Consider the following 22,146-nt stretch of genomic DNA (forward strand, 5'->3'; position numbering starts at 1 on the left):
CTTTTCTCTCTGCTCTGTTTCTCCCTGCATGTACTATATTTCCCACTCTTGCACAACCCAGGAGGTTGGGACAAGTGTCTCGCTGAATGGATCTCTCTGGGTGATTTTGGATTTCGCATGTCTTACTTTCTGGCCGGGCGCCGGGTCGCTCTTCGCCTTTGTCTAATTTGTAATACTCTGTAGTCCTACCTTATTATATATATGGGTGGTTGCCATTGGGAATAAGTTTCCAACGTTTTGATACGGCCAGGTACCGCGTTCGGTATCTTGTCATCCGACCCTACGCTCGGGGTTTACTACTCTGATGGAGATAGAAAAACGCCCTGGATATTTTTAGTCCTCACGAACCTCCCAGGCCCCTTGGTAAATTTCTAGGCACCGCACGACCACAAAGAACCAGCAGGTCACAAAGCCCGTGTTGGTGGTGGTGGTGGTTTAGCTGTCACCAGGGATCGTCAGCCAGGGCTCCACCGACGAACTCGACAGACTAGACAGAATGGAGACCCTACTTCTACTTCCGTGAAACCCCCTTTCCACATTCTGTTCTCCCCACCTCCAACGCTGGACAAAGCCCGGGTCTTTTGCTCAGCTGAAACATCCCCCTTTTCCCTTGTTAAGCTTCAGTTTCCGGGGACCCGCCATCCCGCCCCCCTCTCCTCCCTGGGTGCATCGCCCCGACCCCTCTGATGCTGATCCCTGAGTCCTGAATCATGTCGCAGCGGCGAGGCAGCGAAGACGACGTCCCAGCTCCCACGAGCAGGAACCCACCTGCTGCATACCCGACTGGGAATAGCGGTCTCGTCCCCCGGGACTACTTGGGCGCGCGATCGGACGTGGCTGCGCGCCCCGGCGCTCCTGGCTCTCGCCATATTTCACCGTCACCTCTGCACACGTCTCTACCACAGTCATCTGCTCTCCACGACGATTCGCCTTCCTCCTACAGTCCTCTCTCGCCCCAGTCCAGCGCCAACCCATCTCCTTCTCACAACCGCTCGCCCATCTCCCGAATAACCAATGCGCCATTCCCACTTCCTTCCTCGAATCTCGCTCACCCTACGTCCCCATCACCAGATATAACTGGAATGGACTCGACAGAGATGGCTGCCAGGCCTGGCGATAGTCAAATTTCTAAACCGCCTGGTGCAACCGAGGCCGATCGCTCTGCGTCGTCCTCAGTGAGCTCTGTGCTGTCGACATCCGGAGATCGTCCTCCCCACCATCGCATCATGCCTCGCACATCTTCGATCGATTCCGCCATCTCTTCCTTATCGTCTGCCTCACAAAAATCGACCTTTGACGCCAATTCTTTGAGCCCGGCCGACATCAGCAACCTTATCAACGCTGCCGGCTCGCCGGAAGCGGTTATTGTGCACCTCCTCAAAGAAAAGCATCAAGCGGCTTCCCAGAACTCGCAGCTTTGGAAGCTAGTGGACAAACAACGGACTCTGATACTAGGCCTCAACAAGGATCTCGAGCGTGCGTTCAAGGAGAAAGAAAAGTACAAGAAGAAAGTCAAAGAACTACAAGAATCCGTCCCGCCAGTGCCAACTACCGACCCTTCCGTTCCGCGAACGTTCCCGACCGATATCAGTCAAGCACCAGCGGGTCAGGCTAAGTCTGCCTCGCTTGACGAGAAGGATGAAAGAGATCGGAGCGATCCTCCGTCGATCGTGCCGCCTTCTGCGGCATCTGGTGTTCTTCCTGATGACGTCGCACGTCCGAGTCCTGCAAATGTTGCTCCGTCTCCAATCAATAACGAATCTCAGAAACTTCCACATCCAAACCGCAAGCCCCCTCCTGCGCCTCTAAATCTACAACAGGGCGATTCCCCTCGATCAGCACTCACAGATCCTGTGTCGGAATCAGAATACGAGGATGCGCAAGAACCGAATGGCACACCAGGTATGGAGCGTGGGCGAAGAAAGACGCGCGAGGAAGACGATCGAGATCGCGAAGTTGCCCTGCAAAAAGACTTCGAAACGCAGGCACCTGTGGAAGCGGCCAAAATTGGGGGTTCTCAAGGTTCACGACACGCGGCGGCATTAGCCAGTTCTGCGACAATGCCCCGTGAACTCGGAACGGGGTCACCTACCAATTCAGGAGGACCTGGGCCATTGGGATCAATCCTAAACTCTCGACCCAACCCTGCAGCTGCAAATAAACGCCCACTTGTCTCTATGCCGAAGAGTCCCGGGTTGCCTCTGAGCCCGAGACCCGAAGACCGACCCATCGGCTCTCCTTTGCCGCGGATGCCCAGAGATATGAATGCTATGGCTGCGGGGCTCGGTCATCCTGGGCTACCGCTCTCCCCACGAGGCGTAAACTATGCAGCTCCCTTCCAGCCCAGCGATTCTCAGGGTTTCACTGGTCGACCTGGGCCAGCCATTCCATCCATCGACCCTAGTGTCAAAATCGATAGCCCAAAATCCCCTCGTTTTGCCGAGACCATCATCTACCAAGGACTGGTTTCAGAAGAGTACCCGGGGTTGTTGTTGCCCCCGAATGCTCTTCCTGTGATCCAAGTCAGGGTATCCTCTTCGAGGCTTCGACCCTCCAGGAACAGCTACATGGCCACTAAACCTCTAGACGAGGAGCCTGTATTCACCCTTAGCATCATCTCACGATCCGAAATGTCTGAACTATGGCGAGTCGAAAAAGTCATCGCATCTCTGCCTCAACTGGATCTTCAAATCCGACAATTGAGCTCTTTCACTGGAAAGCTACCGGATCGAAGCATCTTCAGTGGACATTCTCCTGCCAAGGTCGACGCGCGTCGAGCTGCACTGAACGCATATTTTGACAGTCTCTTGGACACTCCTATGGATGAAAAAGCAGCATTGGTAATTTGTCAATTCCTCACAAACGATGCTATCGAGCCTCGGGACGATGAGACAAGCCTACTGAACGGCCCTGGCCAAACAAAGCCCGACTTACTTCGAGGACCGGATGGAAAGCCCACGAAAGAGGGTTATTTGACCAAGCGGGGAAAGAATTTTGGCGGGTGGAAAGCTCGATACTTCGTGCTTCATGGACCTGAGCTTAAGTATTTTGAGTCTCCTGGTGGGCCTCATATGGGCACCATAAAGCTTCATCATGCTCAAATTGGCAAACAATCGCAGACTTCAGCCAGTCAGAGCGTTTCCCCTCCTGGGAGTGAAGAGGACTCTGATAACCAGTATCGCCATGCTTTCCTCGTTTTGGAACCGAAGAAGAAGGATTCCTCTGCCCTTGTTCGACATGTCCTTTGCGCCGAAAGCGACGAAGAACGTGATGCTTGGGTTGATGCCTTGATGGAGTATGTGGAAAGTCCGTCATCGGATAACGAAAGCCGTGCCAACTCATCTTCGAGGAGCCAATCCCAAAACCAGGGGAAGCAATCGGCTTCCAGTAATGCGTCGCTGAAAGGCAAATCCGCGAACAATGGAGGCAAGCGATCCGGCCGAGGTGTTGAAAGTCCTGATCAAGAGATTGCTGGCTCTGTTCAGGGATTCAGCTTCGATGATACCGTCGCCGCTGAGCCCCCTATACTTGGTTCCTCTCTTGAGCAGGCTCCGCGTTCTCCTCGCATACCGGCAGCCCTGGCCACTGAGTTCCGAGACCTGAATCAATCCGCTGCTGAAGCTCCTCAGTCCCCAAAAGTTATATCTGGGCCAACGAATGGCGCCGTGATTCATGATGCGATGGCCTGGGGTAACAAGACAACCTCAACAAAGGAAAAGAAGCGCAGTATCTGGGGCTTCCGCACAAGGTCCTCCTTCGACTTGGCTTCCCAGGCTGGCAATGATCCCTCTACGGCACATCAAAACGTTCTGTCCGAACGCAAAGATCCCGTCAGACCTGTATTTGGCATTCCTCTGGCCGAGGCGGTGCAGTATTGTGGACCTCAAGGTGTCGATTCGGATCTACCAGCTGTGGTCTATCGCTGCATAGAATACCTCCATGCCAAGGGTGCGGCCTCAGAGGAGGGAATTTTCCGCTTGAGTGGATCTAACGTCGTGATCAAGGCTCTTAAAGAACGTTTCAATACTGAGGGTGATGTGGATTTCTTGGCCGGAGATCAATACTATGACGTTCATGCCGTTGCCTCGCTCTTCAAGCAATATCTACGAGAGCTCCCAACCACGGTACTAACCCGGGAGCTGCATTTGGACTTTATTCGTGTCCTTGGTATGTTTTCTTTTTTTTCAACTCTCCATCCTTGAACCTTCCAAATGGGGCAACGAGCTGACCAATATGACCAGAGCTTGATGAACAACACAAGAAGGTCATGGCTTTTAATTCCTTGGTTCACCGACTGCCTAAGCCAAACTTAGCCTTGCTGCGAGCACTTTCATTGTTCTTGATTGAGATTGTCAACAACTCTGATGTCAACAAGATGACAGTACGCAACGTGGGCATTGTTTTTGCCCCCACACTCAACATGCCGGCGCCAGTGTTCTCCACATTCCTCACGGACTTTGATAGCATCTTTGGTGAATCGTCCGGACCGGGGCCAACAATAGAGCTTACTGTTGACAACAGCCTGTCCCCTGATGATGTTCGATCCCCACGTCACCAGATGTTCACGGATATACCGACCCCTTCATATAACCAGACCTCTTTCCAAGCCTTAAGAGATGGACCTAGTGGCCATGCAGAGAACCCTCGAGGCCCTCACGACATGGGAATGGTCCCGGTGCAGCCCAGTTATGATCACCAGGCCTACAGACAGGACGTATACAATCAACCCTCAGGAGCCTCAGCTCCATTCTCTTCTCTGAACGGCATGTTGCTTCCCAATCAGGAGGACACTCGCTCCGCCAAGACGAAGAGAAGAGAGAGCTCAATGCTCTTCATGGAGTCTAGTACGTGAAGTCAATTTGACAAGATCTCTGATTTGGGTTGCTGATTGTTTCTAGCGCCGGAAGACTTTTCTGCCTATCAGGGCAAATAATGAAGTCACCGGTAGCGTCCGTGATGCACAACAAGTGCTGTTCATTAATGTTCTTCTGATCACTGAAGGCACGCTTCTTAATTCTCTACGACCCCCCCCCCCCTCTCACGCCTGGGCGTGTCACGATTTTCCATGCAAAATGAGCGATGTTAGTCATTTGTTACCAGCACAGTGGCGATGGAATGTTTAATGATAATGGTAATTGGGATGAGGGTGCACCATCGGAGGCCGATAGCCCTTGAGCTATCTTGACTTGGAGATATATGTTTCTTGATCTATCGTTATACCCCTTCTCTATTTCCTCTTCTTTGTCCTTTCTCCGGCGCTTTTTTCAGATATTTTTTCTTCTTGCTTAGGCTTTCAGCAAATTGGGGGATCTCATGTAGCTACACCATGCGGTTATGCACCATATATCTTGATATAGTACAGTGGCTTGACTCAAGCTCTCAATGTAAATCAATTTGAGCTAGAAATGTCAGGTTTCGTTCATTATATATAGGACATGTTTGCCGTCGTTTCCTAAGGGCAGGCTCAGAAACGCCTAGAACGCTCGCCTCTCCACAATCCCATGACCTCGCCATTCTCCCGTGCCCAGTCCCGCACGTTGTCCACTAATGCCTTTGCCATTCCCTTGTTCTTAGACTTGCTGTCTGAAGGACCGCGACCATGACCCAGTCCCTTCGAGACATGCTCGCCGGTTGCGTACTCAGAGCCCATACTAGGCAAGACATTCTCGCCGGCGCTCAGACTGACGAACAGAGCGAATGGAACGAGCCAGACACATAGGCCAAAGTACGAAGCCACTTCTGAGAATGAGGGCATGTCCTCATAGTTGACCTGATAGGGCTGGCGCCAGTTGTTCTCAGCCCGGCGTGATGGGGGCGGGTTGGAAAAGTGCCGGAACCACAGCCAATGATTGATAATAACGAGGACACACGACAAGATGAAGAGTGGATCGGAGAGTTTCACGAAGGGGAAGCGGCGCAGGTTGCTGGCGTACACTAGGTGCGAGACGATACCGAGCAGAGAAAGCAATACGGGGAACCCGTCGAAGATCACGAGCAGAACCTGAACCGCAATAATGCTGTAAATCAGGCGGCTTAGAAGTCGGCTGGCGAAGACGGTGTGTTCCTCGACGAGCTCGGACAGATAGTAGAGCCCCGACGCTGTAGCAATTTCAGTCTTCACTCTACCTGTAGGTAAATCGCTGGGTCGGAGTGGGCTTACCAATGGCCAAAGTGAGGAACGAGAACCCCACGACCACCCCCAGGTACCCGACCAGAGGCAGAATCCACATGGCAGGAAGGAAAGACTTGTTGAGGTGCAGGAGAGAGCGCGCACCGCGGATGGAGAGGAGTACGTCGATCGGGGCGTGCGCAGTTGAAGCCACGATGACGCTTTGGGGTTGGCGCCTCAGGCCACAACCCCACCCAAAAAATTATCTCGTTCGCCGCAATTCTTATCTTGTCCCGAACATCACCATAGCCACCATGTCGCGCCCTGAGGATGTTCTGTAAGATTTCTTGGGAAATTCTGTTTTTTTATCTCAGGCAACTAACCAGAGCTTCGAGGACAGCCCGCCCGATCTATTCTACAACGACAATGAATCCCGAAAGTATACAACCTCGTCGCGCATCCGGAACATCCAAGCCGACATGACCAACCGAGCTCTGGAGCTCCTCGATCTGAAGTCCCCTTCCCTCATCCTCGATATCGGATGCGGCTCTGGTCTTTCCGGCGAGATTCTGTCGCAGGAGGCACCCGAAGATGGCGGGCCACACACATGGATAGGCATGGACGTTTCCCCGAGCATGCTGGATGTGGCTTTGCAACGTGATGTAGAGGGCGATCTTTTCCTCGCCGACATTGGACAGGGCGTTCCCTTCCGGCCCGGCACATTTGACGCTGCGATCAGCATCAGTGCGATCCAATGGCTGTGCAACGCGGAAACCAGCGATGTGAGCCCGGAGGGTCGTCTCAAGCGGTTTTTCGAGGGTCTCTATGCTAGTCTCCGTCGTGGTGGACGGGCTGTCTGTCAATTCTACCCCAAGAATGATATACAGCGCAGTATGATCAGTGGAGCCGCGATCAAGGCTGGGTTTGGCGCTGGTATGCTCGAAGATGACCCCGGCACCAAGAACAGCAAGTTGTATCTGGTCCTTACGGTCGGCGGTGGTGGTCTTCAGGGCGACATCACTGGTGTTGTCAACGGCATGGATGATGTGAATGTCTTGGATGCTCGCAGGAAGGCTGCGGAGATGAATAATGCCCGAGGAGGCACCCCTCGAAAAGGTGATCGGGCTTGGATTATGAAGAAGAAGGAACAGATGGAGCGGAAGGGGAAGGTGGTGAAACAAAGCTCCAAGTATACCGGCCGCAAGAGACGTCCTGCCTTTTGAACTCCGTCGCTCAACGATTGCATTGTCTCCATCGTGTCGGCGTTTTTGCGACTCTTGCCCGCGCGCCCCCTCGTTCATGTGATGACATTTGATGACCTCGATTGCGTATGCAGCCTGACCTTTTCTCCAACAAAAGTCTTTGATACCCCCCTACAACACCCATACCGACCCTATCGCCTCTACGACCTCCCACCGGGGAGCTTTTTCGAGCCCCACTCGGAATAAAGCGCATATCATCGGAGGATTTCTGCAGACACGTCTGGATCCTAGGCAATTGGCAAACTGGGAAATCAGCGCCACTTTCGCCCTGCTATGAGAAAGTTCCACGCTGTGGCCTCATTTCCCAAAGCTAGTATACGAAGCTCGATAGATGGCGATCTTTTCTAAAACTAAACCACTTAGTATTTGAAAATACCAACCTCCTGTGTTCGAAAATCGAATGTGTCTATTGCTATAACTGGCCAGGGACATTGCGAGCTAAATAGAGAGAAAGATAATACATAAAGGAGAATCGTGTCGACCTACCCATCTCCTGCAGGGTCTACCGCAGGCTAGTGGACCGAAGCAATTCCCCGTCGTAGCTGAGAGGACCATGGAAAGCGACGGGATTCACATTTACAGAGCCGCCTCCATCTTGTCCAGGACAGCCCGGGTGAATTCGTGAGTGGTAGCTTGACCACCCATGTCGAGGGTACGGGTCTTTCTGTAGAATGTATTAGCAACAACAACTCAGTTATATAGTGTTTATTTGAATCACTTACCCTTCACCGATCACATCGTAGACAGCCTTGGAGATACGGTTGGCGTGGTCATCCAGACCAAGATGGCGGAGAAGCATGGAGCCGGAGAGGATCATAGCGCTGGGGTTGGCCTGGTCCTTGCCCTTGATGTCGAGGCCGACGTGGCGGCAGCCGGGCTCGAAGACAGCAACATCGCGGCCCATGTTGGCACCGGGAACGAGACCAGGGCCACCGACGAGGGCAGCACCAACGTTGGAAAGAATGCCACCGTACAGGTTGGGCATGACCATCACATCAAACTGCTGGGGACGAGAGACAGCTTGCATGGAGGCGTTGTCCACAATCATGTCGTTCACCTCCAGGGTGGGGTAGTTTTCGGCGACTTTGTGGAAAGTGCTGCGGAAGAGACCGTCGGCGAGCTTCATGATATTGGCCTTGTGGATACAGGTAACCTTCTTGCGGTTGTTGGCAAGGGCGAAGCTGAAGGCGAACTTGGCGATACGCTCGGACTTGGCGCGGGTGATAATCTTGAGGGACTCGACAACGCCCTGCACAGACTGGTGCTCCAGGCCGGAGTATTCACCCTCGGTGTTCTCACGGATAATGCAAAGGTCGACGTCCTTGTGGCGGGTGTCGTAGCCAGGGATGTTCTTGATCAGGGAAATAGAGGCGTAGATGTCCAGCTCCTGGCGAAGGGCGACGTTGAAGGACTGGTGGCCCGAGCGCTCAACCGGGGTGAACAGAATACCCTTCAGACCCAGCTTGTTGCGCTTGAGGGAGGCCAGAGACTCCTTGAAAAGCTCCTCCGAGTGCTTGTTACCCGTGTCGACACCGCTGACATCAACCTGCTCCCACTCGATGGGCACGTTGTCGGCCTTGAAGATGGTCTTGACCGACTCGGCAACCTCGGCACCAATTCCGTCGCCTAGGAAATATCAGCCACCCATAATTGCAACAGGTATATGCAAAGAGTCGAGATTGAGAGGCATACCGGGAATGAGGGTGACGGTGTACTTTCCACCATACTTGGTGGGCTTGAAGATGTCCGACTGGACACTGGCGAAAGCTGAGCGCGGAAGATTAGCGAAAATTCCTTTCAGAACGCCTCACACATGCGCGCGATAGAGGGACGAGTGCGTACATCGCGCAGGAATGGAACGACCGACGGAGGGGGCCACGGAGGCGCTGCGAAGCAGGGTCTGAACGGATTAGCTTGGCGCGCCGTAGGGAGGAGGCTGCAATTGGACACATACCCGGGCAGGCTGAGCGGCTCTGGAGAACATCTTGTCGCTCTAATTTGTTGAAACGGGAAGGAAAACAAAGACTGGAGGGGAGGCGATGTCAGAGAATTGAGGCAGAAGAGGTGCCAGAATTGGGGGGGTGGAGGAGAAGGATTGGACTAAGGGAAAACGGAAAAAAAGGGCCGGATGGGCTCGGCATCGCGCGACGCTGGGCAGTCCCGACCCGATCTTATCTGTATTAAGGAATCTCCGCGCCTATTGACACCCTCTTCCGGTATCACTTCGCTTTGGTCCATTTCTATTCAGCACCTCTTCCGGTGCGCTCAACCTTGCTTCACACACCTCGTGGGCAAATCTCACAAAGATGCCCTACGCCATCACGGCCCTGATTGGTTCTAACTCGATTCTTCCATGCTGTTGAGGCAGGCCTGTCTATGATGCCTCGCTCCAGGAATTCCCTGTGCCTCGCATCTAGGCGAAGTCCTATGAAAGAAATGAGAAAGTTCGGCTGAAGCCTCGAATGTATGGAGATCGTCAGACTTCTCACTCTTCAATGAGAGACCCCGGCGCAGGCTCTATCGACTATTTCGGGTCTCAATAGCCCAGGTCTCTGAATGACAGCCAGCTTGTCGCCATTGAAGCTGTTGACAGCCTTTGGTCCCAAATTATAAAAACCAGCCCATCAGTCCATCGGCATCTTCTCGAATCACGATCTTCATCCCGCTCTCTCGATCCACAGATCATCGAATTCAAATCCAATTCGCTTTTCGTCAATCCATTCTTTCCACTACTGTCACCATGAAGTTCCTCTCTGTTGCCATCGCCATGCTGGCCGCCTCGACCGTCCAGGCCGCTGCTCTTCAGAAGTGGTGCGGTCACCCCGGCCAGGGCTGCTACATGATGAAGCGTACCGCCGATGTCACCGGCGATGTCAAGCGCTCCGCCGACGCTCTGGCTGAGGCTATGGCCGAGGCTCACCCCGCTGCCCTCCAGAAGTGGTGCGGTCACCCTGGTCAGGGCTGCTTCAAGGTCAAGCGTGCCGCCGAGGCCGTTGATGAGGTCAAGCGCTCGGCTGAGGCTCTTGCTGATGCCATGGCTGCCCTCGATGAGGAGGAGTAAATGTATGTCCTATGTTCAATTGTGTTCCCCAAACACCTTAAACAGCCTTGCTGATGTCTTTCCAATAGTGTTCCATCTGCTTCAGATCCCTCGGTGCTAGTGTCAAATGCACCCGGTCACATCTGATTGGATTCGCCCGGCCACATGATCAGTGCTCTGCTCGACTGCATGCTGGTCTCAATCTCTCACCACCATCCAAGGGACCAAAGCCCGTTGGAACGATGATTACGGAAGTCTTTTCGTGGCGAACACTCCTTTTATCACTGGCCATGAAATCTGATCTTTTTCTGCATGCTGTTAAGGGTAGTCAGGGTTATCTAACCCAGAAAATGTATCTAAAAAAAGGAATACATTTCAATCTTTGAAGATCGAACTCAAAGGCCTACGCCCATTCATTGTCAAGGCTCGCTGGTATTCTCATGATCCAGCTGTATTCTGATATATGGGAGCATATGTGCTATCAGGGGTATAGGTTGACGATATCGTAGATGCGTACCTTGATTCTCTCACATGTAGTGGCTGGCTTGGATAAAGCCACCGGTGGGATAAGAACGGGTTCTCTCCTCAAATGCCCCGTACTGTGATTCCATTGATCCCGTCCGTGCAAATTCCCACCACTGCTGAACCTTGTACGCCGGATCCGTCGAGGCAGCATACGGCTCGCCCGTCGTGGGCTCCTTGGGCAGATTTCCCGCGACCTGTTCGACCGCAGTCTCGTAGCCAGATACCATGTAGGGCTCTGCTTGTCCTTTGTGTTCATCCGCTATTCCTTCCGAATCATCCATCTCGAGGTCCTCGGCCGGAGATGAAGAGGTATACGCGGGACCTTGCTGAGACCGTTCATAGAGCAACCACGTTTGAATCAAGCGCTGTTGCTGTTCGGCGTCCGCGTGCTTAACGAGATCAATTTGGCTTGGAGACAGATTGCTGGGATCGAGTCCATGCTGCCATAGCACATCATTGATTCTGTTGGTATTCATCATATCTGTGGGGACGGTGGGTTGGGCGGGGCTGGGACTTGGGGGGACTACGTGAGCGGAGTGATGGTAGTGCTGAGAGATGCTGTAGGTAATAGGTGGCTGCGACGGTGTTTGGGCTGTAGGTAGTGGCGCCATCGTCATCTGGCGGTCAAACAACGCGGCCAGTTCGTCTTGCATCTTTCCGTTGCTCTCAGACGCAGACAGGCCACACTATACAACACTCCAAGTCAGGGGTTGACAGATGTAGATCAGATATAAGCGAGAGCTACCTGGTTGCAGTGAGGGTTTTCAATGAAGGAGGCGAGAGAAAGAGAAATATCGGAAACATGGCCGCAGAACTGGCACTGGTGTAGGATGGACGAGGACATGATGAAAGTTGTATATTCGAGGGGCAGATCACAAATAAACACGAGAGAAAAGATCACAGGGTATCCAAAGTGGAGAGATTTCTTTCTGAAAAAGAAGAGCGGAAGAGTAGAAAAGAAAAAGACAAGTGAATAGGAAAAAGAGAGACAGGTCCCGAGAAACACAACAGTATCAGATTAAAGTAGAAAATATAAACAGACCCCGCCTACTGGTGATGCCCAACTGCAGACCTCGAAGGAACCCAATTAGGTAATCAATCGCGACACGCATCTGGTCAGGTGACTGGACCTAGGCAACCCCGTGACGCAGCTCCAGCCCTGAGCTCCCCCATCACGTCCAGCTGGTTCCCACGTCTTACAGACCGACCCTTTAGCTGAAATTTCATCGGATCACACATTCAAATAACCATGGTGAGTTTGTCTCTAACGTGTTTTCTGCTGCATTGCTAACACGGCTGAAAGACGTCAATCGGTACGGGCTATGATCTTTCCAACTCGGTCTTCTCGCCAGATGGCCGCAATTTCCAGGTATGAGTGGCACAGCACTGATATCGAGCTATCAATCATATCCGGAGCCTGTTTTCACGTCTAACAACACCCTGCAGGTGGAATATGCCGTCAAGGCCGTTGAGAATGGAGGCACAGCAGTCGGTATCCGGTGCAAGGACGGCGTGGTGTTGGCAGTTGAGAAAATCATCACCAGCAAGCTTCTAAAGCCGGGTGCGAATAAGAGGATTGCGACTGTTGATCGCCATGTGGGCATTGTAAGCTCAATCACGTCCTTTTTCTTCCAGCTTACGCCTGCAGAACACGACCCCTTCGGCTGCGAGCTGTTGGCGACCCCGGAATCAAAGCGCTAATCAATCTTATTACACCAGGTATCGGCTGGTCTTGTTCCTGATGGCCGTCACTTTGTCTCCAGAGCCCGCGACGAAGCATCTTCGTGGAGAGGTGTCTACAAGGGGCCCATTCCCACCTCAGCCCTCGCAAACCGCCTCGGAGGTTACGTACAAGCCTATACTCTCTACTCCAGCGTGCGGCCATTCGGTGTGGCCTCCATTGTTGGCGGATGGGACAGCGAAGCGGAGCTGGCCGTTGATGGCCAGGTCGGCAGCGGACCCGTTTCTGGCTCTGGCGGAAAGGTCGAAGGTGCGAAGGCTGGAGGGCCAGGGCTATACATGATTGAACCGAGTGGGCTTTATTGGGTATGCAGCCACATCCTTCAAGTGTCCTGTCCATTCCCAGGAGCTTTTTTTCTGACTAAGGATATAGGGTTATTATGGTGCCGCTACCGGCAAAGGCCGCCAGGCTGCGAAGGCAGAGCTGGAGAAATTAGACCTGACGTCCGGCAACTTGACTTTGGCGGAGGGTGTGAAGGAAGCAGCTCGCATCATCTACGTCGCCCACGAAGATAGCAAGGACAAGGAGTTCGAGCTAGAGATGTCATGGGTCAGCTCGGTCGACGGGCCGACCAAGGGCCGACACGAGGAAGTGCCCAAGGATGTCCTAGAAGAAGCTGAAAAGTACGCGAAACGGGCACTAGAGGGAGAGGACGAAGAGGAGGAGGAGAAGGGCCCAGCAGAGGGCGAGCAGATGGAAGAATAAGCGTGTAATAGATCTGACAGCGAATACTTTAAATGTGGTGCTTCTTCGACACGGAGTTTTCCCCATTGCTTTCAATCCAGGCCTATCAAACAAGAGAACAGAGACGAGATGATTCGGGAGCAGTAGAGAGAACTCTACGCAATCTTGCCCTCGGACCACTCCCGCCGCTTCACGCCCAGCTCCACGGCAGCACTGCCCCAGTCCTCGCCGTGGTTATGCATTCCACTCGTGCCGAGACCGGCACGCTCCAGGCCTTGCTCCTCGTTCAATACAGTCAACAGTCCAAAGATGACTGGGACTCCCGAATCCAACTGCACCCTCATCAGTCCGTGGCTGACGGCGTCGGCAATGTACTCGAAGTGCATAGTAGAACCCTTAATCAAAACCCCAATGGCAATAATGGCATCAAAGGGCTTCTTCGCAGGCGCCTGGGAGGTAGATTTGCTCAAGTCAGAGGTAGAGGCAGACAGGAGGTCGGTGGCGCTGATGCCCTCGCCGGAGGAGCTCGCCTGGACCTGAGAAGCGGCATACAAGCTATGGGAAGAACATTGGATCAGAGACTGGTTCAGTTGAAGGGTCGTCCATGTAGAGAGTCGCAGGCAGGTGAGTGTTCGAGAGGGGCACGTGCTTACCGCTGCACACCGATGGGCAGCTCATAGCTGCCGGGGACTGTCTGCACGGTGATGTTGTCTTCGGTAACACCGGCAGCGGCCAGGCTTTTTTTCGCACCAGCTACCAGTGAATCAATGATAGTCGCGTTCCAACGGGCGTGCACAATTGCCACGCGCAAGCCAGAGCCTAGAGTAGACGCAGTCAGCGGGGTGACCTTATGCTTCCAACCTCGTTCGCCGGGGCATCAAAGGTGGGGTTCCGGGGTGAAGCCCTCGCATACCGTCATGATTCTGAGCAGCTCCGGGACCTTTGATAGTGGAGGACATCGTGGTGTATGTTCAAGGAGGGATTGGATGAAGGAGAAAAAACGGCAGACACTCCCAGATTTTTATGAATTGAAGCTTTGGGGAAAGATGAAAACATCGGGTCCCGCATGTGGTGGCGGGGAAAGGCGGAATGTCACAAGTCGCCGAATACGGCAAAATGGGAGTGAGGCCAGACTACAGTACAACGATCGACCTTCAATCAGGATGCGCAAGAAGAAGAATTCCATTTCCCAAATTAAGCTAAAAAGAACACCCTAAAGATAACAATATCATTGCAGTCGTCTAAGAAAAAAGAGAGCTCTTTGAATCCCTTTACTCGACCGTGACCGACTTGGCCAGGTTACGAGGGAAGTCCACATTCAAGCCCTCACCGACAGCCAGCCAGTAGGAGATCAGTTGCAACGGAATCACGTTCAGCAGACCCTGAAGAGCATCGACGGTCTTAGGGACCACGATCTTCTCGGTCTGTGCGGCCGAGAACTCCGGGTCATCCTTGTTGCAGATGACAATGGGGCGACCACCACGGGCAATGACTACATCAAATTAGTTTCGTGTCTTGGCATCCGTCAAAGAGAAAATTACTCACCTTGCTGGTAGGCGTTCAGAGACTTGGTGAACAGGTTGTCACGGGTGAGGATCATGATGATGGGCAGGTTCTCATCCACCAGGGCCAAGACACCGTGCTTCAATTCACCGGACATGACGGCCTCACAGTGCAGGTACGAAATCTCCTTAATCTTCAGGGCGCCCTCAAGGGCAGTAGGGAACTGGGCACCACGACCCAGCAGAAGCAGACTCTTCTGGTCCTTGAAGAACTTGGCGCACATCTCCTTGATAGGCTCGTTCAGCTTCAGAATCTCCCGGAACTGCTCCGAGACCTTGCCAAGGCCTTCCACAATCTCCTCCCGTCTCTTTTGCTTGGATGCGCGATCTTCACTGAGTGACAGGGCGAACATGACCATGGCGACAAACTGGGAGGTATAGGCCTTGGTGGAGGCGACACCGATCTCGGGGCCAGCATTGATGTGGACACCGCAGTGGGTGAGCAGGGAGATAGAAGATCCGACCACGTTGACGATACCGACGGTCAGGGCGCCCCGTTCCAGACAGTAGCGCAGAGCCATGAGCGAGTCAGCAGTCTCGCCAGACTGGGAAACGAACACACAAGTATCGTCACGGAACACAGGCGCCTGTCGGTCGAGGAAATCGGATGCGAGCTCGACGGCAATGGGGATCTCAGTCAGCTCCTCAAAGACACCACGCACGGCCATGCAGGAGTGGTAGCTGGTACCACAGGCGATGAAGATAATACGCCGGCAGCGACGGATAGTGGAGATGTATTGACGAAGGCCACCCAGGGTAACCTTCTTGTTGACAGCGTCCAGACGACCACGCATGGTGTTGACGACGGACTCGGGCTGCTCAAAGATTTCCTTCTGCATGAAGTGGTCGAAGTTGCCCTTCATGATCTCCTGCAGCTCCAGCTCGATGGTCTGGATGGCACGGACGTTGGAGGTACCATCGTCCTTGGTCAGACGGTGGATGTTCAGCTGGCCCTCATGAATGTGGGCAATGTCGTCATCCTCCAGGTAGAGGACCTTCTTGGTGTGCTCGACGATGGCCGAGGGGTCAGAGGACAGGAAGAATTCCGCGGGCTGAGGAACACCGTCATCAGAAAGGAACGCTCGCGACTGGGAGCGGTGCAGGAGGGACTTGTCCGGAGGGGCCAGGAGGTTGGCGGAGGACTTCTTGATGGCGACGTTCTGGGAGGCCTGCTCCGCTGGAAGAGGACCGTCTTCCGAGAATTCCACGTCGACAAAATCCACCTTCATCTTCTTCGCGGTGCGCACACCGATCACCAGAGGCGAACCCTTGCGGGCCGCAATGACCTCATGAGGGTAGTGAACAGACTTAATCAACAGGCCAAAGGCACCCTCCAGCTCCTTGATCACAGCCTTTGCCAGAACGGTAAATTCGATGTCGGGGTGTTGGTCGTAGAGGTACTTGGTGAGCTTGGCAATGCACTCGGTATCGGTCTCGGTCTCAAAGCGGAAGCCCTTGCTCTCCAGCAAAGCCTTCAATTCCTTGTAGTTGGTGATGATACCGTTGTGGACCACGGCAAACTCCCAGTTGAGGTCGGAGCTGTTAGCCAGTGTTAGCCACCCAAACATCCTTTTCCTTTTTTCGTTGTTCTCTCCCAGGCATCCCCATCGGGGGCATTTCAGTATCAGGGGCGGGAGCTTACCGGTGAGGGTGGCAGTTCGTGCGGGAGGGTGTGCCATGGGTGGCCCAACGGGTGTGCGAGATACCGGCGTGGGACTCGAAGGTCTTGGTCATGTCGGGCTTTTGCTCAGCAATGAGCTCCTTCAGCTTGGCAACCTTGCCAACTTCCTTGAAACCCCAGACTTCCTTCTTCTTATCACCATCCACGGCCATACCGGCCGAATCGTAACCACGGTACTCCAGTCGAGACAATCCTGGAGCTATTAGCGGTGAAGCATGTCGCAGAGTAGCAGCAGCAGCAACTCACCATTGAGAAGGGTATCAATAACAAACTGGCGATCCCGCTCCACGAGGTAGTTAATGTAGCCGAAAATTCCACTTGAAACGAGAGTCAGCCACTGAACCAGCGATTGCCCGAGGGGTGCCACACATACCACATGATGGGCAAGCAAGGAAAAACACAGGGGGAGGGGGAGTGACTTTTGGGGGGGGGGGGGGAAGGAGGAAGAGGACGATGAAAGAGAGAAGTTGGAATTAGGAGGAATTAAGGGGAGATTCAAAGGGAAGCAGGGGGAGATGTTGAAACAACAGCTGATTCTGATTCGTATTTATACAGTAGAGGGGGACAAGGGAGGGGCGCTGGATTATTATTAGCTGAGGGAAGCTGCCCGGGCCAGTCACCGATCGGATGTCTCACTTGCTGCTCCCATGGAACTTCGCTACTCCACCTGCGTTGCCTCGGAACACGGATTATGACCTGGATTAGATGATGATTCTGTTCACACTCTCTTCCTTCTGGCAGTCGAACCAGAACCACAATGCCATGGTCCGCTCTTCAATCGGACACGTGGAATCCGGTCGAGTACTGCCCGCTCACCCATTCTGACACACAACTCGGTGCTGTCCGAAAGAGATTCCACCTTCGGCTTCTCCCTGGGCAACACCCCACTATGTGGTGGTTACTAGGAACTACGCACCGCGGTCCCGGGGTACCTGACCTGGATACACGGTCGCCTCCGTAAAGGGGCAAGGCATTCTCAGACAATGTTTATTTTTGTGTGGAACTATTGATCTCATCGTGCTAATAATAACCCCTGAAGACAGCACTAGCGAATGCTCTTGACAAAGTGCCGACATCCCTCCCCTTCCCATTCCCATTCCCGGTCTCAGCCCCAAGTCTGCTATTTTTACAGTTTTTTTTTGGCTCAGCCCCAGATCCATCGCCACACACTCTCCCAAGCCACGGCACCGGATATCGATGTCTTCCCGATACGGAATAATACCGGAGGTAGGATCTGTCACAAGAAAGATGACACACCAAGGTTGGTACGGTATAAAAAGCACTCCGTACCTGGATCAGGCTGTCAGCCAAGGCTTTCATCCCTAGAGCCTTGCTTGTACCTGGTGTGTTGGCTCAGGCCTCCTAGAATGTCCTGGTCCCAACCCTTCGTAGCCAGCGGTGCAACCGCCTAGCCCTGGCGGTGAATCCCATCTATGATCATCCGTAGAGAGTCAACAACAGAGGAAGAGTAGTGGACGCTCGATGATGAGAGGCCAACGAGTCAACTGGAGGGAGAAAAAGCGCTCCACTCACCGCCCACCACCCACCCACCCTCCTCCTCACCGCCTGCCCCTTTGGATCGCGTCCGCGCTCCTGCAAAACTCTTTGAACTCGCGCGACGGCACGTCGAATTATCGAAGCTCCGACCGGTCCCTTCCAGGCTTCCGCTTCCATTCACCTCCTCCCCACCCGCGCTCTGTTTCGTGTGTCCACACAGGACCTTTTCCCCGGTGGGCTTTCAAACATACAACGTTGAGGATGCTGCCTGGTGGTCGCGCGCTCGTCTCCGGCGTGTAGCCACCTCTCAATATGTCGCGCACCTCGGCCGGGTTTGCGGACTTCTTCCCAACTGCTCCATCGGTCCTGCAACGGAGGCGCGTCAAGGCAGGATCCGATCGGCGAGGCAAGGTATTGGAGGGAGGCTCAACCGAGGCGACCGGGACATTCACTGCATCCAGCGCACCCGCGACCGGCGGGGCATCGCAGGAAACCTCTGGGGAGGGAGAGACCACTCGGCCGGAGTCTGGCACCCCGGGCAGTGAATTGGGCGTGTTTGCAGAGATCAATGGCGCTCTCCCTCCCGCAGCTGCCAATCCCCATCCGCCTCATCTGGACACGTTGACGCCGCTCACCAATGCGGAGTCTTCTCCCCCTCGCAAAACGACCAGTCCGCGATCGAAGATGGCAGTAGGGAACTCACCAGATCAGGGTCTTCGTGCCAACCCGGAACCCACTAAATCCGCGATGACTCCTATCCATACCCCTCCAACCCCTCAATCTCAAACCCGCCAGGAGATCGTGATCAAGGGCTGCAGGGCAGTCTACGATCCGGACCTGGACAAGCGGGCATCGAAAGAGAAACGCCGGAAACCTGAATACGTCGATATTCTCGTCAATGGTCAAGGCGCCCCTCCCGACCCTCGTCTAGCCATCGCCAACTACACCCGTGGATCAGGTTGCAAGCAAAAATCCAAATACCGCCCCGCCCCCTACACCTTGAAACCCTGGTCGTACGACGCGGCGACAAGTATCGGGCCCGGTCCCCCAATTCAGGTGGTGGTGACGGGCTTCGACCCCCTCACGCCCATCGCTCCAATTAGTGCCCTCTTCTCCAGCTTCGGCGACATCTCAGAAATGAAAAACTGCACCGACCCGATCACCGGCCGATTTCTCGGGATCTGCTCCATCAAGTACAAAGACGCTGCCTCGTTTCGTGGGAGTGGTCCCGTCTCCGCATCAAGTGCAGCGCGGCGTGCTTATTTCGAGTGCAAGAAGGAGCAGCGCATTGGTACTCGCAGGATCAGGGTCGAGTTGGACCGGGAAGGGGCGGTGTCTGAACGAATGGCTCTGAAGGCGATTGAGTCCCAGCGGTTGGCAGTCAAACCCGCCTTGGCGACGGTGGAAGCCAAGCCAGAGCCCCAGGCAAAGAATAACGAGCCACCACCAACTGCCCCAAAGGGCCCTTCAGGAAGGTCCGCAATTCGCCCTGGGGTCGTGATTCCAGAGGGACCAAGGGCCGGCCCGCGGTCGACGATTGTGCAGTCTTTGGTTGAAGAGACTCCCATATTGACTCAGATCAAGCGCGACCCTTACATTTTCATCGCTCATTGCTACGTACCTGTGCTGAGTACTACAATACCCCATTTAAAGAAACGACTGAAGCTTTTTGGTTACAAGACCATCCGTTGCGACAAGACCGGCTACTACATTATATTCGAAAACTCCCGACGAGGCGAAGAGGAAACGGAACGCTGCTATCGACTGTGCCATATGAAGCCACTTTTCACCTATATCATGAACATGGAGAGCCAGCCTTACGGAAATCCCCACTATGTGCGAAGTCCGAGCCCAGAACGTCTGCGAGTCGAGCAACGAGAGAAGGCCGAGAAAGAGAGAGCACAAAAGGAGGCCGAGCTGGATATGGAGGAAGAGAAAAAACAACGGGCTCTGGACTTGGACCCTTGTCGGGAGGTGCTCTCCATCATAATCCGTGATCTTAGGGACAAATTGCTCGAGGACGTGAAGTCCCGTATCGCGGCTCCTGCATTGTATGATTATCTCGACCCCAGCAGGCATGCCTCAAGGCGAGAAAAGTTAGGCATTCCCGGGCCCGAAGGCGCAAAACAGCCAACATTCCGAATCGGCGGAGACATCACCACAGATTCCCGGGCCGAACTGACCGGTAGTCGCGATCCGCTTCGGTCCTCCAATCTCAATGTGCTTGCTCTCCCGCGCATCCGAAAGGCACAGGGTCTTGATCATGCAGGCGCCGCTTTTGTGGACGAACGGCGCCGTCAGCCTCTTCGAAAGCGAGAAGTTCGGCCCTTGTATCATCGCTTACAGCAATTGCATGACGACGATGATTCAGACGACGAGCAACGGACTCCTCTTACCAGGGACACCGAAGAGAGAAGCAGTCGCCCCCCAAGTCGTGCGAGCTCTGCAGGCTCAGAGTCTGAGCAGGAGGATGAATACCAATCCGATACATTTGAAGAGAACGAGGCTCCAGTCGCCGACGAGCTTGACAAGGATGATGAGAGTCTCCCACACGAGCGCAAGAGAAAGCGCTTAAGTGGAGAACTTGAAGTCCGAAAACGGCAGAGGAAGGATGATGAACTATTCGGTATTGATGCCCCCGAGGAGAATGTGGACGATCGTCCAGACACCCCCACAGTTGGCCTTGATGAAAAAGCGAAAGTGGCAGTTCCTGACCAACTTCCTGACTCCGGTTTGGTTCCTGACAAGGAGCCCTTGCCAGACAATGTTTCTGTCGACGATCCGCAGGTGACAGATGCCGTTGAGGAACCGCGGACTGAAATTGAGTGGGGAGTTTCTAAGGATGAGCCACGCGCAACGGTTGAAGATGATGAATCGATCATTTTGGACTTGGATGGCTGGCAACATTTGGTCAAGGATGAGGAAGACATACATTTCCTCCGTGAGATCCTAGTCGACCAGATTGCATCCAATGTTGGGAATCTTGCTGCATGGGCATGGCGTCAAAAGGAAATCAAAGCTCTCAACCAATTTGAGGCGAAAGGACCGACACACGATACGATTGGCATCACCGGCTATTATGTTCCCAACACCACTGGTGCGGCTCGGACGGAAGGACGAAAACGAATTCTCGAGGCGGAGAAATCCAAATATCTGCCGCATCGTATCAAAGTCCAAAAGGCCCGTGAGGAGCGTGAAGCGAATGCCAAGGCTGATCCTCAGGCAGCCGCTGCAGAGGCCGCCAGAATTGCCGCTGCCAAGACTATATCCAAATCTACTTCACGGTCGACTCGCGTTAATAACCGTCGACTCATCGCTGATATCAATGCCCAGAAGCAAGCGCTTCCGACTTCTAATGGTGAGGGCGATGTTCTCCGCTTCAATCAGCTCAAGAAACGGAAGAAGCCCGTCCGTTTTGCCCGATCTGCCATTCACAACTGGGGTCTGTACGCCGAAGAAAACATCACTGCCAATGACATGATCATCGAGTATGTTGGCGAGAAGGTGCGCCAGCAGGTCGCCGACATGAGAGAAAGGCGGTATCTCAAGAGTGGGATTGGTAGCAGCTATCTTTTCCGAATCGACGAGAATACTGTGATCGATGCCACGAAACGAGGCGGCATTGCTCGTTTCATCAACCACAGCTGCACGCCAAACTGCACCGCCAAAATCATCAAGGTCGATGGCAGCAAACGCATCGTGATTTACGCGCTCAGGGATATCGAAAGAGGTATGTCCCATCCCCGGAAATAATCGACAAATAGATACAGAATGCTAACTCGTCCTTCAGATGAGGAGCTCACGTATGATTACAAATTTGAACGCGAATGGGACAGCGATGATCGCATTCCCTGTCTCTGTGGCTCAACCGGCTGCAAGGGATTTCTCAACTAAACGCTTTCTCACTAGACTCTTTGTCATTTCTCTGCGCGGCGTTGCCCATGTTGGCGTTTTGGGGAGCTGGGGAGCATTCAGGCTTGTATTAATGGAAATCGTGATTTCAAGCGCTACAACCCTCATGTACAATACAAAATTCCAGGATTTC

The 22,146-nt window shown here is 53.8% G+C and overlaps 10 protein-coding genes across 10 annotated transcripts; 5 read left to right on the top strand and 5 right to left on the bottom strand.

Annotated features, from left to right (window-relative positions):
* Positions 1-710: 710 nt before the first annotated feature.
* On the top strand, positions 711-4,933 carry N7459_005130 (GTPase-activating protein BEM3; the record flags this gene model as incomplete). The annotated part of the gene is made up of 3 exons (XM_056944314.1): positions 711-4,167; positions 4,242-4,844; positions 4,899-4,933. 3 exons carry the CDS (start codon positions 711-713, stop codon positions 4,931-4,933), a joined length of 4,095 nt encoding a protein of 1,364 aa, XP_056801197.1.
* Positions 4,934-5,464: 531 nt separating this feature from the next.
* N7459_005131 (uncharacterized protein) lies at positions 5,465-6,230 on the bottom strand (the record flags this gene model as incomplete). The annotated part of the gene is made up of 2 exons (XM_056944315.1): positions 5,465-6,099; positions 6,161-6,230. 2 exons carry the CDS (start codon positions 6,228-6,230, stop codon positions 5,465-5,467), a joined length of 705 nt encoding a protein of 234 aa, XP_056801198.1.
* Positions 6,231-6,423: 193 nt separating this feature from the next.
* N7459_005132 (18S rRNA methyltransferase BUD23) lies at positions 6,424-7,332 on the top strand (the record flags this gene model as incomplete). The annotated part of the gene is made up of 2 exons (XM_056944316.1): positions 6,424-6,446; positions 6,510-7,332. 2 exons carry the CDS (start codon positions 6,424-6,426, stop codon positions 7,330-7,332), a joined length of 846 nt encoding a protein of 281 aa, XP_056801199.1.
* Positions 7,333-7,947: 615 nt separating this feature from the next.
* On the bottom strand, positions 7,948-9,355 carry N7459_005133 (isocitrate dehydrogenase (NAD(+)) IDH1; the record flags this gene model as incomplete). Its single annotated transcript, XM_056944317.1, has 5 exons — positions 7,948-8,035; positions 8,094-8,997; positions 9,064-9,138; positions 9,214-9,271; positions 9,326-9,355. 5 exons carry the CDS (start codon positions 9,353-9,355, stop codon positions 7,948-7,950), a joined length of 1,155 nt encoding a protein of 384 aa, XP_056801200.1.
* Positions 9,356-10,111: 756 nt separating this feature from the next.
* Positions 10,112-10,432, top strand: N7459_005134 (mating alpha-pheromone PpgA; the record flags this gene model as incomplete). Its single annotated transcript, XM_056944318.1, has 1 exon — positions 10,112-10,432. One exon carries the CDS (start codon positions 10,112-10,114, stop codon positions 10,430-10,432), a length of 321 nt encoding a protein of 106 aa, XP_056801201.1.
* A 506-nt stretch (positions 10,433-10,938) lies between these two features.
* On the bottom strand, positions 10,939-11,780 carry N7459_005135 (uncharacterized protein; the record flags this gene model as incomplete). The annotated part of the gene is made up of 2 exons (XM_056944319.1): positions 10,939-11,622; positions 11,682-11,780. 2 exons carry the CDS (start codon positions 11,778-11,780, stop codon positions 10,939-10,941), a joined length of 783 nt encoding a protein of 260 aa, XP_056801202.1.
* Positions 11,781-12,185: 405 nt separating this feature from the next.
* Positions 12,186-13,382, top strand: N7459_005136 (proteasome core particle subunit alpha 7; the record flags this gene model as incomplete). Its single annotated transcript, XM_056944320.1, has 5 exons — positions 12,186-12,188; positions 12,240-12,305; positions 12,383-12,541; positions 12,656-12,982; positions 13,050-13,382. 5 exons carry the CDS (start codon positions 12,186-12,188, stop codon positions 13,380-13,382), a joined length of 888 nt encoding a protein of 295 aa, XP_056801203.1.
* Positions 13,383-13,516: 134 nt separating this feature from the next.
* On the bottom strand, positions 13,517-14,320 carry N7459_005137 (lumazine synthase RIB4; the record flags this gene model as incomplete). The annotated part of the gene is made up of 3 exons (XM_056944321.1): positions 13,517-13,916; positions 14,015-14,180; positions 14,275-14,320. 3 exons carry the CDS (start codon positions 14,318-14,320, stop codon positions 13,517-13,519), a joined length of 612 nt encoding a protein of 203 aa, XP_056801204.1.
* A 312-nt stretch (positions 14,321-14,632) lies between these two features.
* gfa1 (glutamine--fructose-6-phosphate transaminase (isomerizing) GFA1) lies at positions 14,633-16,982 on the bottom strand (the record flags this gene model as incomplete). The annotated part of the gene is made up of 5 exons (XM_056944322.1): positions 14,633-14,853; positions 14,907-16,462; positions 16,566-16,797; positions 16,851-16,921; positions 16,978-16,982. 5 exons carry the CDS (start codon positions 16,980-16,982, stop codon positions 14,633-14,635), a joined length of 2,085 nt encoding a protein of 694 aa, XP_056801205.1.
* A 1,431-nt stretch (positions 16,983-18,413) lies between these two features.
* Positions 18,414-21,995, top strand: set1 (histone methyltransferase SET1; the record flags this gene model as incomplete). Its single annotated transcript, XM_056944323.1, has 2 exons — positions 18,414-21,831; positions 21,892-21,995. The coding sequence occupies 2 exons, from the start codon at positions 18,414-18,416 to the stop codon at positions 21,993-21,995; spliced, it is 3,522 nt and encodes a 1,173-aa protein (XP_056801206.1).
* Between the last annotated feature and the right edge of the window lie 151 nt (positions 21,996-22,146).

Source organism: Penicillium hispanicum (genome assembly GCF_028827665.1).
Source record: "Penicillium hispanicum strain IBT 35686 chromosome Unknown utg000004l_segment0_segment0, whole genome shotgun sequence".
NCBI classification, from domain to species: domain Eukaryota; kingdom Fungi; phylum Ascomycota; class Eurotiomycetes; order Eurotiales; family Aspergillaceae; genus Penicillium; species Penicillium hispanicum.